General features: G+C 36.9%; 1 protein-coding gene across 1 annotated transcript in view; it reads right to left on the reverse strand.

Moving 5' to 3' along the window:
* Positions 1-20,908, reverse strand: part of ITFG1 (integrin alpha FG-GAP repeat containing 1) — a 258,629-nt gene that overhangs the window by 217,203 nt on the left and 20,518 nt on the right. Inside the window, exon 6 of the mRNA XM_060085617.1 lies at positions 13,896-13,990. Coding sequence (XP_059941600.1) covers positions 13,896-13,990 — 95 coding nt within the window. The remainder of the gene's footprint in view (positions 1-13,895; positions 13,991-20,908) is intronic.

Raw genomic sequence — 20,908 nt, forward strand, 5'->3', positions numbered from 1 at the left:
CTTTAACTTTCCCCAGATTCTCAGAAGGGTTTAGGACCAAAACAATATTAAGAGTACAGCTCTACAGTTATGTAAAATGTATAATAAACTGAAAGTTTAGAGGCAGAAAGGCTTTGGGATTTCATGGTGTGATTTCTGGGGAAATTATTTAACCTCTCTATGTTGGTTTCACAATATACATAATGGGGTTAATAACAGAACTTGTTCCATAATGTTGTCATGATGATTAAATAAGTGACTACATATAGACTGCTTAGAAGAGGGCCAGGCTCATTCTAAGTGCTCAATAAATGGTAGTGGTTATTTTTATTATTAATTCTTGACTCTCAGGTAAAAACTAAAAAAATTATGGCAGATTTGATACTGTGATAAGACTTTTGGGGGAGGGGTGAGGAAGAGGTGGGCATCTCTGGATTAAGACCAGGTACTAATAATAGGTACTAATAGGTATAAGATAAGCAAGTGTAAATTGCTACAAAAGACTAATATCTCTGAAAAGTTTCTCTTAGAAGTGTTTAGGTATAAACGTGTGAAAGTATCAGAGAAGTTATAGGATGCTTACAAGAAGATATTTCCTAATACTTTGTCTCCCTGGTTCCTTGTCCTTATCAGATAACATCAAAAACAACTGCAGTTTTTAGTAAACAGGTCTCTTCATCTCTGCTGATAAAGATCAGCTATTACTCAGAAGAGAATCTGAATCAGTTCAAATTGAATCCATTTAGAAGGGATTTATAAGATAACCTTATGTTATCTTAAGGGTTGGAATGGCTTAATTTGTATTTTTAGAAAAATGGATGGAACTCTTGAGAAATGTCTCCATTATTTTCTACATCTTCTTAGATGAAATTCCCACTGCCAAAGTTCTTAAGTTTTGCATATAGTTCTGAGAAATCCCTTGTGGTGTTTTAAAAGAAAACCCATTTAATCATGTGTTTGAACTTCTGGAAAGAAACACCATTTTTATCGAGAGCTTCCTTGGTTAGCTGTTCAATCTTTAGCTGAAAGAGGCCTACCAATTAGGGACAGTTTGAGCACCTAAAAATATGCTAGCTGTCTTCAGATTCTGTTCTGCTGCCAAAATTGTTACTATTCAACAGATATCCATCAAGTCCCTATTCGGTGCCAGGCCCTGTTCTAGGCACTGAAGAAACAACAGTGAACAGAATAGCAAAAAATCCCTGCCCTCATGGAATTTATGATACAGTATGAGAAGACATAATAAAAATAAGTTTATATTATTTCAGCAGGTGAAAGGGCTTTGGAGAAAAACAAAAGCAGAGAAAGAGCACAGGGAAGTGCGTGAAAGTTGCAATTTCAGATACAGCAGGTCTCACTGACAAATAAGATGACATGTGAGTGAAGATGTGAAGGAAGTAAAGTTTATTTGGAGAAATAACTTGAAAGAGGTTGTTGGGGAAGCTGGTAAAGTAGTCTTGTTCAGGCTTCAGAGGCAGCACTAATGACTCTACAGCTGGCTGCATGCCAAACTGCTGAGCTACACCCAGGCCAGCAGGGGTGGTGCCAGCACACATCGTAATCCATTAGATAAGATAAAGATTAAGTCATGGGATTTCTTGCACCTTGAGGGTCTGGCCATTCCCCTGGGATCAAGAACAATCTAAGACTTACAAGTTAAGCCCAAGGCATTTATGACAACAACCAGAGCTGCAAACTTGCACGTAGGCTGACTGCTATCAGCCTGCGGCCTGTTGCTAAAAGCTGGGCTCCATCGAGTGGCAAACTAAAGTCTTACCCGTGGGGTGGACGCACCGCCTGGGACCTCCCCAACTGGGACTCCAGAGACTGCTGTTCAAGGGACTTCCCAGCACTGCTTGGATCTGGATGTAGGTGCTTCCCCAATTTGGTGACATATAAACCTCTGTCTTTTCTTGCTTAGTTATACTAATCTTTTCTTAATCAGTATACTGTAATCTTTGTTAATTCAATGAAGTCTCTCTCAATTCTTGTTTAACTGAGCGAAGAGTGGTTATTTTGCCAGCAAATCCTATGAACCTTGAAACCGAAAGTAAAGCTTTCAGCAAAACAGAGGTGATATGGATATCTGAAGGAATAATATTCCAGGCAGAGAAAATAGCTACTTGACCGAAGCCCTGAGATTGGACCTTGCTTTGCAGTGTTTAAGAAACAGCAAGGAGTTTAGCGTGTTCAGTGCAAGGCATCAAGTGGGAAAATAAAATACAAAGTCAGAGAGGTGACGGCGGGTCAAAGTATGTGGGGCCTAGTAGGCCATTTTGTGCACTTCGACTAGTTCTCTAAATGTAAAAAAGAAATCACTGGAAAACCTTAGGAAGAGTGACATGACCTGATTTTCATTTTTAAAGGATCATAGCAGCTCACATGTTGAAAACAGGCTGGAAGCAGGGGAACAGCAACTGGACTAATTCAGGTGAGAAATAACCTTTTCCAGGACCAGGATGGTTAGAGTGGAGGTGGTGAAAGTTGTCAGGTTGTGGATATATTTTGAAAGTAGAATGAACAGTATTTCATAACAGACTCGATACTGTGTGTGCTAGAAAGAGGTGGCAAGGATGATTCCAACATTTCTGACACAAGAACTGGAAGGATGGGACTGCCACTGAGTGAGATGGGAACATTATGGGTTGAGGAGGTTGCAGTTTGGGAAACAAGGTCTGAAATGTCTTATCAGACATAGACCTGGGTGTAGTTATGGCTGGTAAATAATTGGAGCTATAGTTCGGAGCTCGGAGGGAGGTCCAGCCTGGAGATTATATAAATTTGGGAGCCATTAGAATATAGATAATGCTTAAAGCCACAAGATCAGCAGGGGTGTGCAAGGAAAAAAATATAAGAATCTACTGTAGCTCCATCAAATGTACCATGAACAAATGATACTCTTGAGTATTAAAGTGCATCTGGGTCTGAAATTCTGCTGAATTTTAAAACATTTAAGACACAAATTAGTATGCTCAAAAATCAAGTTTAAACTTCTGAATACAGCAGAATAGAGTGATGTCTTGCTATAATGACATCCTTGAGATTCATACCATTGTAGCTCTTGAGTATGGAGATCTTGTTTTTCATCTTTGATCTCTTGGTTTCTAGTATAATGCCTTGCAGAGTACAGGCTCAGTAAATAATTATTGAAATTGATGAATTAGTGAAAAAGGATTTGTGATATTAAAGAAATTTCCAGGTCACATTGAAATGCAAATCAAAATTACGAGATGTCACCTCACACCTGTTAGAATGGGTAGCATCAAAAAGGGACTACCCTGGTGGTACAGTGGTTAAGAATCTGCCTGCCAATGCAGGGGACAAGGGTTCGATACCTGGTGCGGGAAGATCCCACATGTGGAGCAACTAAGCCCGTGTGCCACAACTACTGAGCCTGCACTCTAGAGCCCTTGAGCCACAACTACTGAAGCCCAAGTGCCACAACTACTGAAGCCTGCGTGCCTAGAGCCCATGCTCTGCAACAAGAGAAGCCACCACAATAGGAAGTCCACGCACTGCAACGAAGAGTAGCCCCTGCTCTCTGCAACTAGAGAAAGCCCTCGCGCAGCTACGAAGACCCAACACAGCCAGAAATAAATAAAAAATAAAATAAATTTATATATTAAAAAAAAAAGACAGATAGCAAATGCCATTGGGGATGTGGAGAAAAGGGAACCCTTGGGCACTCCTGGTAAGATTATAAATTGGTATAGCCACCATGGAAAACAATACGGAGGTTCCTCAAAAATTAAAAATACAACTACCATATGATTCATCAATTCTTCTTCTGAGAACCCATCTAAAGGAACTGAACACCTCACCAATAGATCAGCCTCTAAGTTCCCACATTTGGCTGTGTGTCAGGTGCTAGGACTATGATAATTATTTGGCAGGAACAAGAAAGAGGGGGTGGGGGAATGCTTAGAGAAATTGTTATAATCTATCTGAGTTGTCAGAGCCAAGATCTTATCTTTGCTTGATAAATGTATGTATGTATGAAGGATATTACATTACTCTTTCTCATTACTTTGTACAGTGACCCCAGTTAGCTAGAAGCATCCATTTACTTCGGGCAGCAGTTCTCAAGCTTTTTGGTGTCAGGATCTCTTTAAATTCTTAAAAATTACTGAGGACCCCAAAGAGGTTTTGTCTATGTGAGCTATATCTATTGATATAATTTACTGTAAAACTTAAAACTGAAACATTTTTAAAACATAAGGATACATAAGCACACATACAAGACGTCAGAACAATGAGGTCATTATATGTTTTTAAATTTCTGGACAACTCTATTGTACACTTGTGAGAGAATGAGAGCAAGAATGACAGTGAAAAGAGTGAAAAGGCAAATAATGTCTTATGGTTTTTATGAAAATTATTTTGCCCTCATGGACCCTCCAAAGGGGTCTTTGGGATCCTCAGGGATACCCAGATCACACTTAGAGAACTGTTAGCCTAGGAAAAGATTAGGGTTATTACAGCAGGACTGGAAAAAAGAGATAATATTCAGCTTTTGATTTCCAAAAATGGCAGTTTTTGAGTCTCTATACAGAAAAAAGTATTTAAAGTCAGACTTTGTTAAGAATGAAAACAGATATCTAAATCCCCAGAATTCTGTTTACATATCAAAAGAAAAACCTAAGGATCTGAACAAATTTTACTTTAAGTCACAGGTAGAAAGAACTCAAGTCTGGATGTTAGCTACCTAGGGAAGCAATGAGAAGGCTTGGGGTAAAGAGGAGGAGTCGGAGATTGCAGGAAGACAGAGTAGAGTCAAGGCCAGTTTCCCTGACCACCCTCAATGTGAGGGTTCAACCCCAAGGGGGATAACAATGATGAAGTTGAAAGGAAAGCAGAGTACAAAGGAAGACCAGGACCCTGCTACTGGAATTCAGGGAGGAGCCTATCTTTTGAGATGATAGCTATGTACAGGGGTATCCTCACAGAACAAAAACAGAGCATGGAGGGTGTAACCTAGTATTCTCAAACTTCCCTTCATTTTCATGTGTGGCAAAGGGACTTAAGACGCCCTGTGGAATATCAACAATAGCCAAGCTGAGGGCCAGTGGATCTTCCAAGGGCTACTACTATGGTAGAAGGCAAATGAATTCCATGGTAGATGATGAACAGTGGACAATCCAAGACAGAGGGCTGAATGGAAGATGTGGAGCTTCAGAGGAATCCATTAAAAGAGGATCAGATTCAAGGCAGGATCAAGTCAGCCAGGGAAGACTGTGAGGCTCTGACTGAGCAAGGAGTAGAGATCAGGAGGTCTCCAGCTGCCAAATATCGGCAGGGCACTTAATACACAAGGGCCATCAATATGGTTGTGTAAGAACCTCAGAGCAGATACAAAGAAAGACCTCTTCTTCCAATTCCCTGAGGACATATAAGCCTATCCTTAGGCTCACCCAGTTGCCATTTTTGCTAGGAGAAGAGAAATGGGTTAATATCCAGAAAAACTGAAAATTTAACCAATAAATTAAAACCCTCAAGAGACCAAGATACATAATTTTAACTGAGAAGTTTAAATTCCATTTCTCCAATACCTGCCCAAGGCACAGAGCCCTGATTTTAGAAAACAAAGAGGTTATGTTTCCTGTGTATACCTATGTTATAATTTGTTAAAATTTTAATGCCACTATTTATGATATTCCTTTTAAAATGAGTCTTCTTTTATTTAAATATAATAAATCTCTTATTTAAATGATCAATGATTCAGACTGTTCCTTTTATTTATGGCAAGCCTATAAGAAGGTTTTGATGACCCACATGCTCTATAAGGCAGGACACAGGTAAACAATAAGTTCAGGAATTAATTCCTCAATAGCAAGGTAGGAATTATAAGGAGATCTGTGCTGCTGAATTAGGAACCCTCAGAGGCTATCAATACAGAGAGACGTGTATCTAAAGATATAACAAAAATATCAACAAGAAAATCCAACTGGATTAAAGATTTAAGTGCAAAAACATAAAAGTACAAAAAATATCTTAATGGCATTTTCCATGCTAAGTGAAATAAGTCAGACAGAGAAAGACAAATACCCATATGATCTCTCTTATATGTACAATCTAAAACAAACAAACCAAAACAAAACAACCCCAGCTCATCTACGGTATAATCAAACAGGAGACCAGAAAAGCAAGACAGGCCCAGTCCACAGGACATCTAGAAGACAGAAGTTTAGAAATCATCTGGTAAGTAATGGGGACCAGGGAAGGTTTTTGATGGGGTAGTGGCCTGGCCCTTAGTGCTTGAAAGTGGTCACTCAGAATGTGCAGGATGAATGGGCTGAAGAAGCAAGAGATAAGGACAAAGACCCAGTTAGGAGGTCTTTTAAATAGTGGGGTCCATCCTGTCCACCTTAGATCTATGTGGAAACCATGTAGCACTGTAGTCATCTAGGAGGTCTGAGTTAAGGGGCAGTGGAGAAAACTGCCCATCACAAAATATTTTCCCACTGACCCTGATAAAGTGCTGATAATTTTTATATTACTCAGTGCTTATGGGATTGAAGGGCTCTTTTGAAATGCATGTCCTGTTCGGCCAGGGAAAATCTGCAGCAGCGAACCTTTACCTTGTTTTCACTGGTTTATCACTTGGGCTAGGCAGATACACTGCAAAACTTTTGTTGGGATAAATGGTAAGGGAAAAGTTTACTGCAAGGGATGAAATTAACTTTGTGGAAAATTCACGGCAATTGGGGGTCAGTTTCAGAGCATCAGCTGGCTGAAGGAAAGAGAATAATGTCACCAGAGCCCCAAGAGGGTGAGAGAGACCAAGAACAGTACAGATGAAGGGACCTCAAGATAGGTTTCACCTATTTCACAGCTGTACTTAACGCCAGCATTTCCACCAGTATTCCCTTTCATTCCTCACTCTTGGATGCTGACTTTAGGATGGGAGAGTAAAACAGAAATGAAAATGTTTTGGTGTCACTTCTTTGAAGAATACATCCTGAAATCACATGTCTATGTTCACATCCCCTGTCTAGTCACAGCTTTTTTGAATAAATTAGTGAAGGTCAATAGTACTTCAATAAGTAAAAGTATGCTTTAAAGAATTTATACATATTTACTTTTGGATTTTCCAATTGTTGTAATGGGATGACTTGTATTCATGTCATTTTTAAATAAAACATAAAATCTACTGAGATATCTCTTTGGATATATTTTCCAACATCTGACAATAATCACTTCCTCTTTCATAAAAAAAAATTCCTTAAAGGCAGAGTTGGTGTTGATTAAGAAATCTAATATTACTGAACTGAAAGAAACAAAGTTTCTAAAATCTCATATGTAAAATAAACCCTTCTTCAGAAAGGAATTGTAAAAAACAAAAGTCTGTCTGTGATGTGTGTATGTGTGTGAATATAAATGGAATGATGTTCATCGACAGATGAATGGATAAAGAAGATGTGGCACATATATACAATGGAATATTACTCAACCATAAAGAGAAACGAAATTGAGTTATTTGTAGTGAGATGGATGGACATAGAGTCTGTCATTCAGAGTGAAGTAAGTCAAAAAGAGAAAAGCAAATACTGTATGCTAACACATATATATGGAATCTAAGAAAAAAAAGGTCATGAAGAACCTAAGGGCAAGACGGGAATAAAGACACAGACCTACTAGAGAATGGACTTGAGGATATGGCGAGGGGGAAGGGTAAGTTGGGACAAAGTGAGAAAGTGGCATGGACATACATACACTACCAAATGTAAAATAGATAGCTAGTGGGGAGCAGCTGCATAGCACAGGGAGATCAGCTGGGTGCTTTGTGACCACCTAGAGGGGTGGGATAGGGAGGGTGGGAGGCAGACACAAGAGGGAGGAGATATGCGGATATATGTATATGTATAGCTGATTCACTTTGTTATAAAGCAGAAACTAACACACCATCGTAAAACAATTATAAATAACATTGTAAAGCAAATATAAATAAGCAATTATAAATAACTCCAATAAAGAAGTTAAAGAAAAATAAATAAAATAAATGGAATGAAATAACAGAAAATGAGCCTGTAACTACAGAATACCCTTATCTTGAAAAACAAGGTTTTAAGACAACTTCCAGGACAATGTACTAAAAACTTTATTTTTGTGTTTTCACATGATTTACCATACCGGTATGCCACACTAAAGTAACTGCTTTTTTCTTAAACTCTCCTCTTTCCAATCTGAATCCACAGTCAGAAACATAAACTCTCAGAAACATAAAAAACTCACTGGGCAAAAGGCTCAATTTGTGGCCTAGTTTGTTTTAAATCAGTAAAGTCCAAAGTAAATTTCAACACTAAAATTTTCTTAACTTTGCAAATTGTATCTTAATAATGAAAATGCTTTAGTAATAAAACTCATAATCATCTAGAATTAATAAAAAAGTTTGAATTACAAAATATTATTTGCTACCTGTTTTTCAAAAAAGTTTAGGAGTTAAAGCATAAAATACTTTAAAAAATATTTTAATTTAATTTAATTTAATTAATTTATTTTTTAACATCTTTATTGGAGTATAATTGCTTTACAATGGTGTGTTAGTTTCTGCTTTATAACAAAGTGAATCAGTTATACATATACATATGTTCCCATATCTCTTCCCTCTTGCGTCTCCCTCCCTCCCACCCTCCATATTCCACCCCTCTAGGTGGTCACAAAGCACGCAGCTGATCTCCCTCTGCTATGCAGCTGCTTCCCACTAGCTAGCTATTTTACATTTGGTAGTGTATATATGTCCATGCCACTCTCTCACTTTGTCACAGCTTACCCTTCCCCCTCCCCATATCCTCAAGTCCATTCTCTAGCAGGTCTGTGTCTTTATTCCCGTCTTGCCCCTAGGTTCTTCAGGACCTTTTTTGTTGTTGTTGTTCTTAGATTCCATATATATGTGTTAGCATACAGTATTTGTTTTTCTCTTTCTGACTTCTTTCACTCTGTATGACAGGCTCTAGGTCCATCCACCTCGTTACAAATAACTCAATTTTGTTTCTTTTTACGGCTGAGTAATATTCCATTGCATGTATGTGCCACATCTTCTTTATCCATTCATCTGTTGATGGGCACTTAGGTTGCTTCCATGTCTTGGCTATTGTAAATAAAGCTGCAATGAACATTTTGGTACATGACAATTTTTGAATTATGGTTTTCTCAGGGAATATGCCCAGTAGTGGGATTGCTGGGTCATATGGTAGTTCTATTTTTAGTTTTTTAAGGAACCTCCATACTGTTCTCCATAGCCAAAGCAATCTTGAGAACAAAAAATGGAGCTGGAGGAATCAGGCTCCCTGACTTCACACTATACTACAAAGCTACAGTAATCAAAACAGTATGGTACTGGCACAATAACAGAAATATAGATCAATGGAACATAATAGAAAGCCCAGAGAGAAACCCATGCACATATGGTCACCTCATCTTTGATAAAGAAGGCAAGAATATACAGTGGGGAAAAGACAGCCTCTTCAATAAGTGGTGCTGGGAAAACTGGACAGCTACATGTAAAAGTATAAAATTAGAACACTCCCTAACACCATACACAAAAATAAACTCAAAATGGATTAAAGACCTAAATGTAAGGCCAGACACTATCAAACTCTTAGAGGAAAACATAGGCAGAACACTCTATGACATAAATCACAGCAAGATCTTTTTTGATCCACCTCCTAGACAAATGGAAAGCAAAACAAAAATAAACAAATGGGACCTAATGAAACTTCAAAGCTTTTGCACAGCAAAGGAAACCATAAACAAGACCAAAAGCCATCCCTCAGAATGGGAGAATATATTTGCAAATGAAGCAACTGACAAAAGATTAATCTCCAAAATTTACAAGCAGCTCATGCAGCTCAATAACAAAAAAACAAACAACCCAATCCAAAAATGGGCAGAAGACCTAAACAGACATTTCTCCAAAGAAGATATACAGATTGCCAACAAACACATGAAAGAATGCTCAACATCATTAATCATTAGAGAAATGCAAATCAAAACAACAATGAGATATCATCTCACACTGGTCAGAATGGCCATCATCAAAACATCTACAAACAATAAATGCTGGAGAGGGTGTGGAGAAAAGGGAACCCTCTTGCACATTGGTGGGAATGTAAATTCATAAAATTCTTTTAAAGGAAGGAAGTTTTATTACTTTTAACAACCACCAGGCATGCTTTTCTCATTTGCAATTAGTATATTATATAAAAATGTAATTGCAAAAGCTGATTAGAAGTGTTTGAAAACTGGTCAAAAAAAAGGGGAGGAATAAGAAAAAGAAATAAAAGGCATCAAAGTTAGAAAGAAAAAAGTAAAATTATCTCTGTTCACAGATGATATGATCTTATATGTAGAAAACCCTAAAGTTTCTACCAAAAAAAAAAAAAAAATCTGTTCAGACTAATAAATGAATTGAGAAAAGTAGCAGGATACAAATTAACATGCAAAAATCAGCTGCATTTCTAAACACTTACAATGAAAAATCCACAAAGGAAATTAAGAAAACATTTCATTTACAATAGAATCAAAATGAATAAAATACTTAGGAATTAACTTAACCAAGGAGGTTAAAGACTTATATAATTAAAAACTGTAAAACATTGTTGAAAGAAATCATTAAGAAGACAAATAAAGGAAAACACATTGCATGTTCATGGACTGAAAGACAATATTGTTAAGATGTCTACACTACCCAAAGTGACCTATAGATTCAGAACAATCCTTACCAAAATCTCAATGGTACTTTTTATAGATACAGAAAAACCTGTCCTAAAATTCATATAGAATCTGAAGGGTCCTCCTAAAATAGTCAAAACAATGTTGAAAAAGAACGAAGTTGGAGGACTCACACTTCCCGATTACTAAACATATCCCAAAGCTATAGTAATCAAACCAGTATCGTACTACAGGGAACTCTCCTCAATGTTATGTGGCAACCTGGATGGGAGGGGAGTCTGGGGGAGAATGGATACATGTGTATGTATGGCTGAGTCGCTTCGCTGTGCACCTGCAACTATCACAACATAATTGGCTATATTCCAATATAAAATAAAAAGTTTAAAAAAAAAAAACCAAAAAACCCCAGTGAGGTACTAGCATAAAGACAGACATATATGTCAGTGAAATAACAGAGAACCCAGAAATAAACCCTTGAGTATACAGTCAAATGAATTTTGACAAGGGTGGTAAGACCATTCAGTGGGGAAAAGACAAGTCCTTTTAATAAATGGTGCTATGGGACTTCCCTGGTGGCCCAGTGGTAAAGAATCTGCCTTTCAGTGCAGAGGATATGGGTTCAATCCCTGGTCAGGGAACTAAGATCCCACATGCCGCAGGGCAACTAAGCCTGCACGCCACAACTACTGAGCTTGAGCGTCTCAACAAGAGAGCCCAAGTGCCGCAGACTACAGAGCCCACACGCTCTGCAGCCTGCGCACCACAACTACAGAGAGAAAATCCGCATGCCACAACTAGAGAGAAGCCTGCGTGCTGCAACAAAGACCCGACATAGCCAAAAAAGTAAATTAAATAAATAAATATTTTAAAAAAATAAATGGTGCTAGGAAAACTGGATATACATGCAGGTAATGAAGTTGGACCCTTATCTAACACCATATATATAGATTAACTCAAAATGGATCAAAGCTCTAAATGTAAGGGATAAAAGTATAAAACTCTCAAGAGAAAATATAGGGCAAAAGCTTCATGACAGTGCACCTGGCAATGATCTTTTTGGTAGGACACCAAAGGCACAAGGCAACAAAGAAACAACAGAAAAACTGGACTTCATGAAATTAAAAATTTTTTTGCATACAAAGACACTATCAAGAGAGTAAAAAGGTATCTCACAGAATGACAGAAAATATTTGTAAATCATGTATCTGATGAGGGAGCAATATTCTGAACAGAGACTAACTAAAACTCAACAACACCAAAGAAACAACCCAATTGAAAAATGGGCATAGGACTTAAGTATACACTTCTCCAAAAAAGATATGCAAATAGCCAATAAGGACATGAAAAGGTGCTCGACATCACTAATCACTAGGAAAAATGCAAATCAGAACTACAATGAGGGAATTCCCTGGCAGTCCAGTGGTTAGGACTCAGTGCTTTCACTGCTGGGGCCGGGTTCAATCCCTCAATCCCTGTTTGGGAACTAAGATCCCGCAAGCCACGTGGAGTGGCAAAAAACCAAAGAAACAGAACAAACTCACACTACAATGAGATACCAAATTATACCTATTAGAATGACTACTATGAAAAAAAAAGAAAAGAACAAATATTGGCAAGTATGTGGAGAAACTGGAACCCTTGTACGCTGTTGGTGGGAATGTAAAATGATAAAGTTTCTGTGATGGCCATTCCTCAAAAAATTAAACACAACATTATCATATGATCCAGCAATTTCACTTCTGGATATATACCCAAAAGAACTGAAAGCAGCATCTCTAAGAGATGTTTGTACATCAAAGTTCACAGCAACATTATTCACAATAGCTAAAATGTGGAAGCTGAGCAAACTGTGGTTATATACAATTCAACTTTAAAAAGGAAGAAAATAATGACATATGCTACAACATGGATGAATTTTAAGGATATTATGCTAAGTGAAATAAGCCAGTTAAAAATAACACACACTGTATGATTTCACTTATTCAAAATACTTTCAGTGGTCAAAAAGCAAAGTAGAACAGTGGTTGTTGCCACAAGCTGGGGGAAAGGGATGAATGAGGAGTTACTGTTTAATGGGTGTAGAGTTTCAGTTTTACAAGATGAAAAGAGCTGGATGGTCAATACTATGGATGTATTTAATACTACTGAACCACATACTTAAAAATGGTCACAATGGAAATTTTACAGTACGTATATTTTACCACATTAAAAAAAAACTGGAAAAAAATGAGAAGGAAGAAAATTTAAGCATTTAACCTGCCTGTCTCAACTGTACTTTGGGTGACTAAAAAGATAGTAATAGATGTTCTTTTTGTTTGTTTGTTTTAAATAGAAAATTCCAGCTGATAATATATGCTGAGGAGTGATAGATTTAGGGTGCTATGATTTTGTAAATCCTTTTGAAATAGTGGACTTGACAATGATCATCAATAGCTACTTAAATCTAATCACTGGCTTAGAGGAAATACAGGGGACAGAGTCACATATTAACATCATGGGGACACTATCAGCAAAATCCACACTTTGAGAAATTCTGTAAGACAGGTGTTTTTTCTTCATATGTATGTACCTCATTTAGCTCCTAATTTGATAGAAACACTTAGGAGAGAATTGGGGCATTCTGAATAGTGAATAAGTATTTGCTATTAAGAGAATATTGTTAAATTTTTTAATGTTTGAAAATGATCGTGAGGTTGTTAAAAATAAAAAAGTCTGTATCATTTAGAGATACAGATTGAAATATTTATAAGTGAAATGATACAATGCTTGGGAATTCCTATAAAATTATCAGGGTGGGAGGAGGGCTCATGGGTGGTTATACAGATGAAACAAGATTGGCCATACACTGCTTATTGTTGAAGCTGGGTGATGATTAAATGTGCATATATCATACTATTCTGCCTACTTTTCTATATTTAAAATGTTCCATAATAAAAATTTTTTAAAGTCTTTGAAATTCTTTAATACATAAGCTAAATATTTTTCTTATAATTAAATTTACAGCATTTATTAGTCAATAATCCAAATTTTGATGTGGTTAACAAACAGCAAAAACAATAACTAAAGACTTATTTATTGCATCCAGTACTTTTTACATTTTTCCGGTATCACTAACTTCCTTATAACCTTTAAACATTTTGGTCTTAATGTTCAATTCAATAGCAAATGATTACTAGGAAAACAGTAAAAATCTCATCATTCTTTGGCAGCCTAAAAGAAATACTTTACATTTATGTGCAACTCACCTGCTGTAAAATCTTCAGTTAGATCAATGAATGCATGAGAATGTGGAATTCGCATTTTACTTTTAATGGTCAATGCAGGATGCCATGATAAATTCCTAAAAGAAAAATTGTTTTCTTAAGGCAAACATCAAATGAGCACTGTTTTAAAACAAAAATATCTGCATGCAAGATATTTTAAAAACTCATTTATTCTTAGCTATGTCACATACTCTAAAATTCACTCTTTCACAGTGTACAATTTAGTGGTTTTTGTATCTTCACAGTGTGCAGCCATTACCACTATCTAATTTCACAACATTTTCATCACCTCAAAATGAAACTCTGTATTCATTAGTAACTTCTCATTCTCCCCTCCATCAAGCCTCTGGCAATCACTAATCTGCTTTCTGGCTCTATGGATTTCCCTATTTTGGACATTTCATATATATGGAATCATATAACATGTGGCCTTTTGTGCCTGATTTCTTTCAATTGGAATAATATTTTCAGGTTCATCCATGTTGTAGCATGTGTCACTACTTCAGTCTTTTTTATCCCTGAATAATATTTAATTACATGGCTATATTTTTTGTTAATCTATTCAACTGTTGATGGACATTTGACTTGTTTCCACTTTTGGCTATTACAATTAAATGCTGTTATGAATATTCATGTACAAGTTTTTATGTGGACATATACATATGTTTTTTGTTTTGTTTTGTTTTTTTTGCAGTATGTGGGCCTCTCACTGTTGTGGCCTCTCCTGTTGTGGAGCACAGGGTCCGGACGCGAAGGCTCAGTGGCCATGGCTCACAAGCCAAGCCACTCTGTGGTATGTGGGATCTTCCCGGACCGGGGCATGAACCCGTGTCCCCTTCATCGGCAGGCGGACTTTCAACCACTGCGCCACCAGGGAAGCCCCTACGTATGTTTTTGATTCTTCTGGGTATATACCTAGGAGCAGAATTGCTGGGTCACACGGTAACTCTATACTTGACTTTCTGAAGAACTGTCAAACTGTATTCCAAAGTGGTTTCATCATCAGACATTCTTACTAGCAATGTATGGGTATTTCAATACCTTAATTCCATTATGAACACTTATTACTGTTCCTTTGTTTTATTATAGCTACTTCCTGAAGGGTTCTTGTGGTTTTGATTTATATTTTCCTGATGTCTAATGATGTTGAGCATGTTTTCACATGCTTGTTGGCTACCTGTATATCTTTGGAGAAATGTCTACTCAAATTCTTTGCTTATTTATTTATTTATTTTTTTGGCGGTACACGGGCCTCTCACTGTTGTGGCCTCTCCCGTTGCGGAGCACAGGCTCCGGACGCGCAGGTTCAGCGGCCATGGCTCACGGGCCTAGCCGCTCCGCGGCATGTGGGATCTTCCCGGACCGGGACACGAACCCACATCCCCTGCATCAGAAGGTGGACTCTCAACGACTGTGCCACCAGGGAAGCCCCCTTTGCCTATTTTTAAATTGGGTTATTTATTGCTTTGAGTAGTAAGAGTTCTTTATATAGACTAGATCCCAGATCTTTAACTGATGCATGATTTAGCAATATTTTCTCCCATTCTGTACAGTCTTCTCAGTTTCTGGATAGTGTCCTGTGCTGTGTAGAAGCTTTTAATTTAATAAATCCAGTTCTAATTTTTTTTGTGTTGCTTTTTTCTTTTGGTGTCAGATCTAAGAATCCATTTCCAAATCCAAGGATATGAAAATTTACCCCTATGCTTTCTTCTAAAAGTTTTATGTTTTAGCTCTTATATTTATATCTTTAATTCTTTAAGTGTAAGAAAAATAACTTAATATTATCATGGGTGATATTTTCCCGAGACTGTGGAGAATGATTATCTTTTATAAATATTAATTCCAAGGTTTTCAGCCATGCAAAAGAATGAATTTAGACCCCTACCTCATACCATATACCAAAAATTAACTCAGATGTCTCAAACTGCTAAAAGAAATAAAACTCTTGTATATTGCTGATGGGAATATAAAATGGTGTATTAGCTATGGAAGACAGTTTGTTAATTCTTCCAAAAGCCAAACAATGAATTGCCATATGACCCTGCATTTCTATACCTAGGTGTATACCAGTAAGAATTGAAAAACACACTGTTTGCAGATGACATGATACCATACATAGAGAATCCTAAAAACTACCAGAAAACTACTAGAGCTAATCAATGAATTTGGTAAAGTAGAGGGATACAAAATTAATGCACAGAAGTCTCTTGCATTGATATACACTAATGATGAAAAACCTGAAAGAGAAATTAAGGAAACACTCCCATTTCCCATTACAAAAAAAAAGAATAAAATACCTAGGAATAAACCTACCCTAGGAGACAAAAGACCTGTATGCAGAAAACTATGACACTGATGAAAGAACTTAAAGATGATACAAACAGATGGAGAGATATACCATGTTCTTGGATTCGAAGAATCAACATTGTGAAAATGACTTTACTACCCAAAACAATCTACAGATTCAGTGCAATCCCTATCAAACTACCAATGGCATTTTTCACAGAACTAGAACAGAAAATTTCACAGGAGATAAACCCACACACATATGGTCACCTTATCTTTGATAAAGGAGGCAAGAATATACAATGGAGAAAAGACAGGCTCTTCAGTAAGTGGTGCTGGGAAAACTGGACAGCTAGATGTAAAAGAATGAAATTAGAACCCTCCCTAACACCATACACAAAAATAAACTCAAAATGGATTAGAGAACTAAATGTAAGACCGGACACTATAAAACTCTTGGAAGGGGGCCTCCCTGGTGGCACAGTGGTTGAGAGCCCGCCTGCCGATGCAGGGGACACAGGTTCATGCCCCGGTCCGGGAAGATCCCACGTGCCGTGGAGCGGTTGGGCCTGTGAGCCATGGCCGCTGAGCCTGCGTGTCCGGAGCCTGTGCTCCGCAACGGGAGGGGCCCGCGTACCACACAAACAAAGAAACAAAAACTCCTGTAGGAAAACATAGGAAGAACACTCTTTGGCATAAATCATAGCAAGATCTTTTTTGACCCATCTCTTAGAGTAATGGAAATAAAAACTAAAATAAACAACTGGGACCTAATGAAACTTATAAGCTTTTACACAGCAAAGGAAACCATAAACAAGATGTAAACACAACCCTCAGAATGGGAGAAATTATTTGCAAACGAAGCAACTGACAAAGGATTAATCTCCAAAATATACAAGCAGCTCATGCATCTCAGTATCAAAAAACCAAAGAACCCAATCCAAAAACGGTCAGAAGACCTGTATAGACATTTCTCCAAAGAAGATATACAGACTACCAACAAACACATGAAAGGATACTCAACATCACTAATCATTAGAGAAATGGAAATCAAAACTACAATGCAGTACCACCTCACACCAGTCAGAATAGCCATTATCAAATAATCTACAAACAATAAATCCCGGAGAGGGTGTGGAGAAAAGGGAACCCTCTTGCACTGTTGGTGTGAATGTAAATTGATACAGCCACTATGCAGAACAGTTTGGAGGCTCCTTATAAAACTAAAAATAGAACTACCATATGACCCAGCAATCCCACTACTGGGCATATACCCTGAGAAAAACATAATTCAAAAAGAGACAAGTACCACAACATTCACTGCTGCACTATTTACAATAGCCAGAACATGGAAGCAACCTAAGTGTCCTCTGACAGATGAATGGATAAAGAAGATGTGGCACATATATGCAATGGAATATTACTCAGCCATAAAAAGAAAAGAAATTGAGTTGTTTGTAGTGAGGTGGATGGACCTAGATTCTGTCATACAGAGTGAAGTAAGTCAGAGAAAAACAAATAGCATATGCCAATGCATATATATGAAATCTAAAAAAAAAAAATGGTTCTAATGAATCCAGGGGCAGGACAGGAATAAAGACACAGACATAGAGAATGGACCTGAGGACATGGGGAAGGGGAAGGGGAAGCTGGGACAAAGCGAGAGAGTGGCATGGACATGTATACACTACCAAATGTAAAATAGATAGCTAGTGGGAAGCAGCTGCATTGCACGGGGAGATCAGCTGGGTGCTTTGTGACCACCTAGAAGGGTGGGATAGGGAGGGTGGGAGGGAGACGCAAGAGGGAGGGGATATGGGGATATATGTATATGTATAGCTGATGCACTTTGTTATACAGCAGAAACTAATACAACATTGTAAAGCAATTATACTGCAACAAAGATCTTAAAAAAAAAAAGAATTGAAAACAGGTATTCAAACAAATACTGGTACATGAATGCTCTTAGCAGCACTATTCACAATAACCCAAATATCTACCAATGGATGAATGAATAAACAAAATGTCATATACCCATACAATGAAAATATTATTCAGTCATAAAAATAACCGGAGTACCGATACATGATACAATACGCATGAATCTTTAAAACATTATGCTATGTGAAAGAAGCCAGACTCAAAAAGTCACATCTTGTATGATTTCATTTGTATGAAATACCCATAATAGGAAAACCCTAGAGACAGAAAGAAGATTAGTGGTTACCAAGTGCAGGGGTAGAGGGGAAAGGGAGAGTGACTGCTTAATGGGTACAGGGTTTCCTTTCGGAGAGGTGAAAAGTCATTGGAACTAGGTGATGGTTGCACAATGTTGTAAATGTTCTAAATCTCACTAAAGTGTAGACAATGATGGTTAATTTTAATAATGTTATGCAAATTTTATCTCATTAAAAAAAACCAATAGTACTAAGTTTTCACATATCCTTCATTTAGTTACTCCTAATGTTAACATCTAATATAACCATAGTGCATTTGTCAAAATCAGGAAGGTCATACTGGTAAACTATTAGGAACTACAGAAAGAAGAGCAAGTTTAAATAAAATCATTTCCCCACAATTCCTCACCAGTGAAGACCACTCCAGTGTCAAAGGCATTCCTATTTATCAAGGCCCTACTTAAATCAGCTTCCTCCAAAAGGCCTTTACTCTTCTCTCACTGTTTCACTATTATACTTTTCTCTACTAATAGCACTTTAGTTTGCATTATAGTTACTTGAGGAACTATTTCTCTGAGAGTGTATCCTAGGTACCCTGACTCATAGATATTTGTATCTACAATGCCTAACCAGGACCTGGCTCCCAAATACTGGCTGAACTGAATTGTAGTCTCAAGTAGCATCTTCTATTCTTCTCTACTTCTAGTTAGAATTTGCTATTTTTTTCACAGTACTATGTTCCAGTCCAATATGAAAGCATAGATATGTCATCTCCGAAGAGCAATTAAAGGCTAATTAAGTCTAAGTTAATTGTCAACACAGTATCCAATGAGTAGACAGCAAACAAGGTTCATCTGTGAATTTAGTTTTGAAGTGTTTGGAAAGTGTAAAGAAACAATTGACTAATTTGTTATTGGTAGGTGGATTCTGGAAAAAAGAATAAGCATTCAACAGGAGAAAATTTTCTCTATGCAAAGGGTTCTACAAACAGTAACTTCTTCCCAGTAACCTTCTTCTACATTCTTTTTAGCACATACTGGGCCTCATCTATAACCTAAACAAGACACTAAAAACCAAACCAAGCAGTATTCCTACAACTTGATTGTATTACTTTAACTAAAACCCCATAATATAGGGTTATGATAATAAGAAAATATTAATATACATTGAAAAATTATATTTAGCATTTGTTGTATGGTAATTCAATACCAAGCATTCATGTCATGTTTTTCTTTCATACTACGCAAGGTTAGAAATGCTTAAAACAATTTCAATTAAGTCCAATTTAATAATCATTGGTTCACTTCTCTTTAAGACATGCCATTTATCAGTTCTTTAAATTCTAAGCATTAAAGTATTTCTAATTACATACAAAATAATCAGACTCAGGCTAGAGATTCTATGACTAGTTTGACATAAAGTCATTTCAGAAGAGTTTCTCATGTTCCCAACAAATTTGTAATTATATGCTGAAAATGAATTAAAAAAACACAAACTTTTACACAGTTGAGCTCCCTGAGGTTAATCATGTGGCTGTCTTTACTTACTATGCTAGTAGTTATTGATCTAATTTCCCATAGTTTTTTTACAGGTTTGCTTTGAAACAAGTTATAGCTAGAATTTTGGAAAACCTCAACTAACTTGTGACATTCTGTCTTAGGAACTATTTAACAAAACGTACATTTCAAATGAAGAATCTAGAACAGCGATACAGCAAAAGTCATAAAGTGGCAGACTATGGGCCAAATTCAGGATAAAATGTGTTTTATTTGACCTACACATTGTTTAAAAAAGTTTGAATTCAGAGGTAAAACAAATTAAAAATCAGATTTCAAATAAAAATCAGGATTTCCAACTTCTCTTGAAATATCAGAAGGTCTGGCAAGCAACTGGCCCTTTTCACACAGAGCTAGAGCCTGCAGGCAGGTCAAGTCTGAAGCTTCCCAAACTGTTCACTCACTTTGTTTTCCTTCTGGGCCTCATCAGACACTTGAGTTTGCAACTCCTAACAAAATATTAATTGCAATATTGCTATCTTGAACATTTCAAATCAATATTCAAGCTCTTCACAGTATTTTAAGTTTTACACTTGTTGCCTATACTCTGATATTTTACATTAACATCTCTTAAAAGGCAGTTAGTAGATTCTTATAGTTTATTTTACATAGTGTCTAGTTACCATTCTGATGACTACCAAAGGTTGGGGGAGAAAGAGCTTTTGATTCTTTCATGGTGCATGTTAAGATGACTGAAAACTGAAGTTGCCTAAGATAATCAAATTGTTTAAAAATTTAAATAGGTGAAAATAAAATTCATTTCTCCTTCTGCCTTTAATGTTGTTCTTTATACACAACAGTTTTTCAGTAAGAAGCAGACATCATATTTTTCAAGCAACTATACCCATATAAACTATAATTTCCTTAACTCTATTTGAATGCCAAGGTCACAGATGTAAACTGCTCTGATGACAAAGGAAGAAACAGCAGAGATGAAAAAGTGGGCAGTTCTGAGTCATGCTGAATATATCTGTTG

This window comes from Mesoplodon densirostris, chromosome 19, assembly GCF_025265405.1.
Source record: "Mesoplodon densirostris isolate mMesDen1 chromosome 19, mMesDen1 primary haplotype, whole genome shotgun sequence".
In the NCBI taxonomy this organism is placed as follows: domain Eukaryota; kingdom Metazoa; phylum Chordata; class Mammalia; order Artiodactyla; family Ziphiidae; genus Mesoplodon; species Mesoplodon densirostris.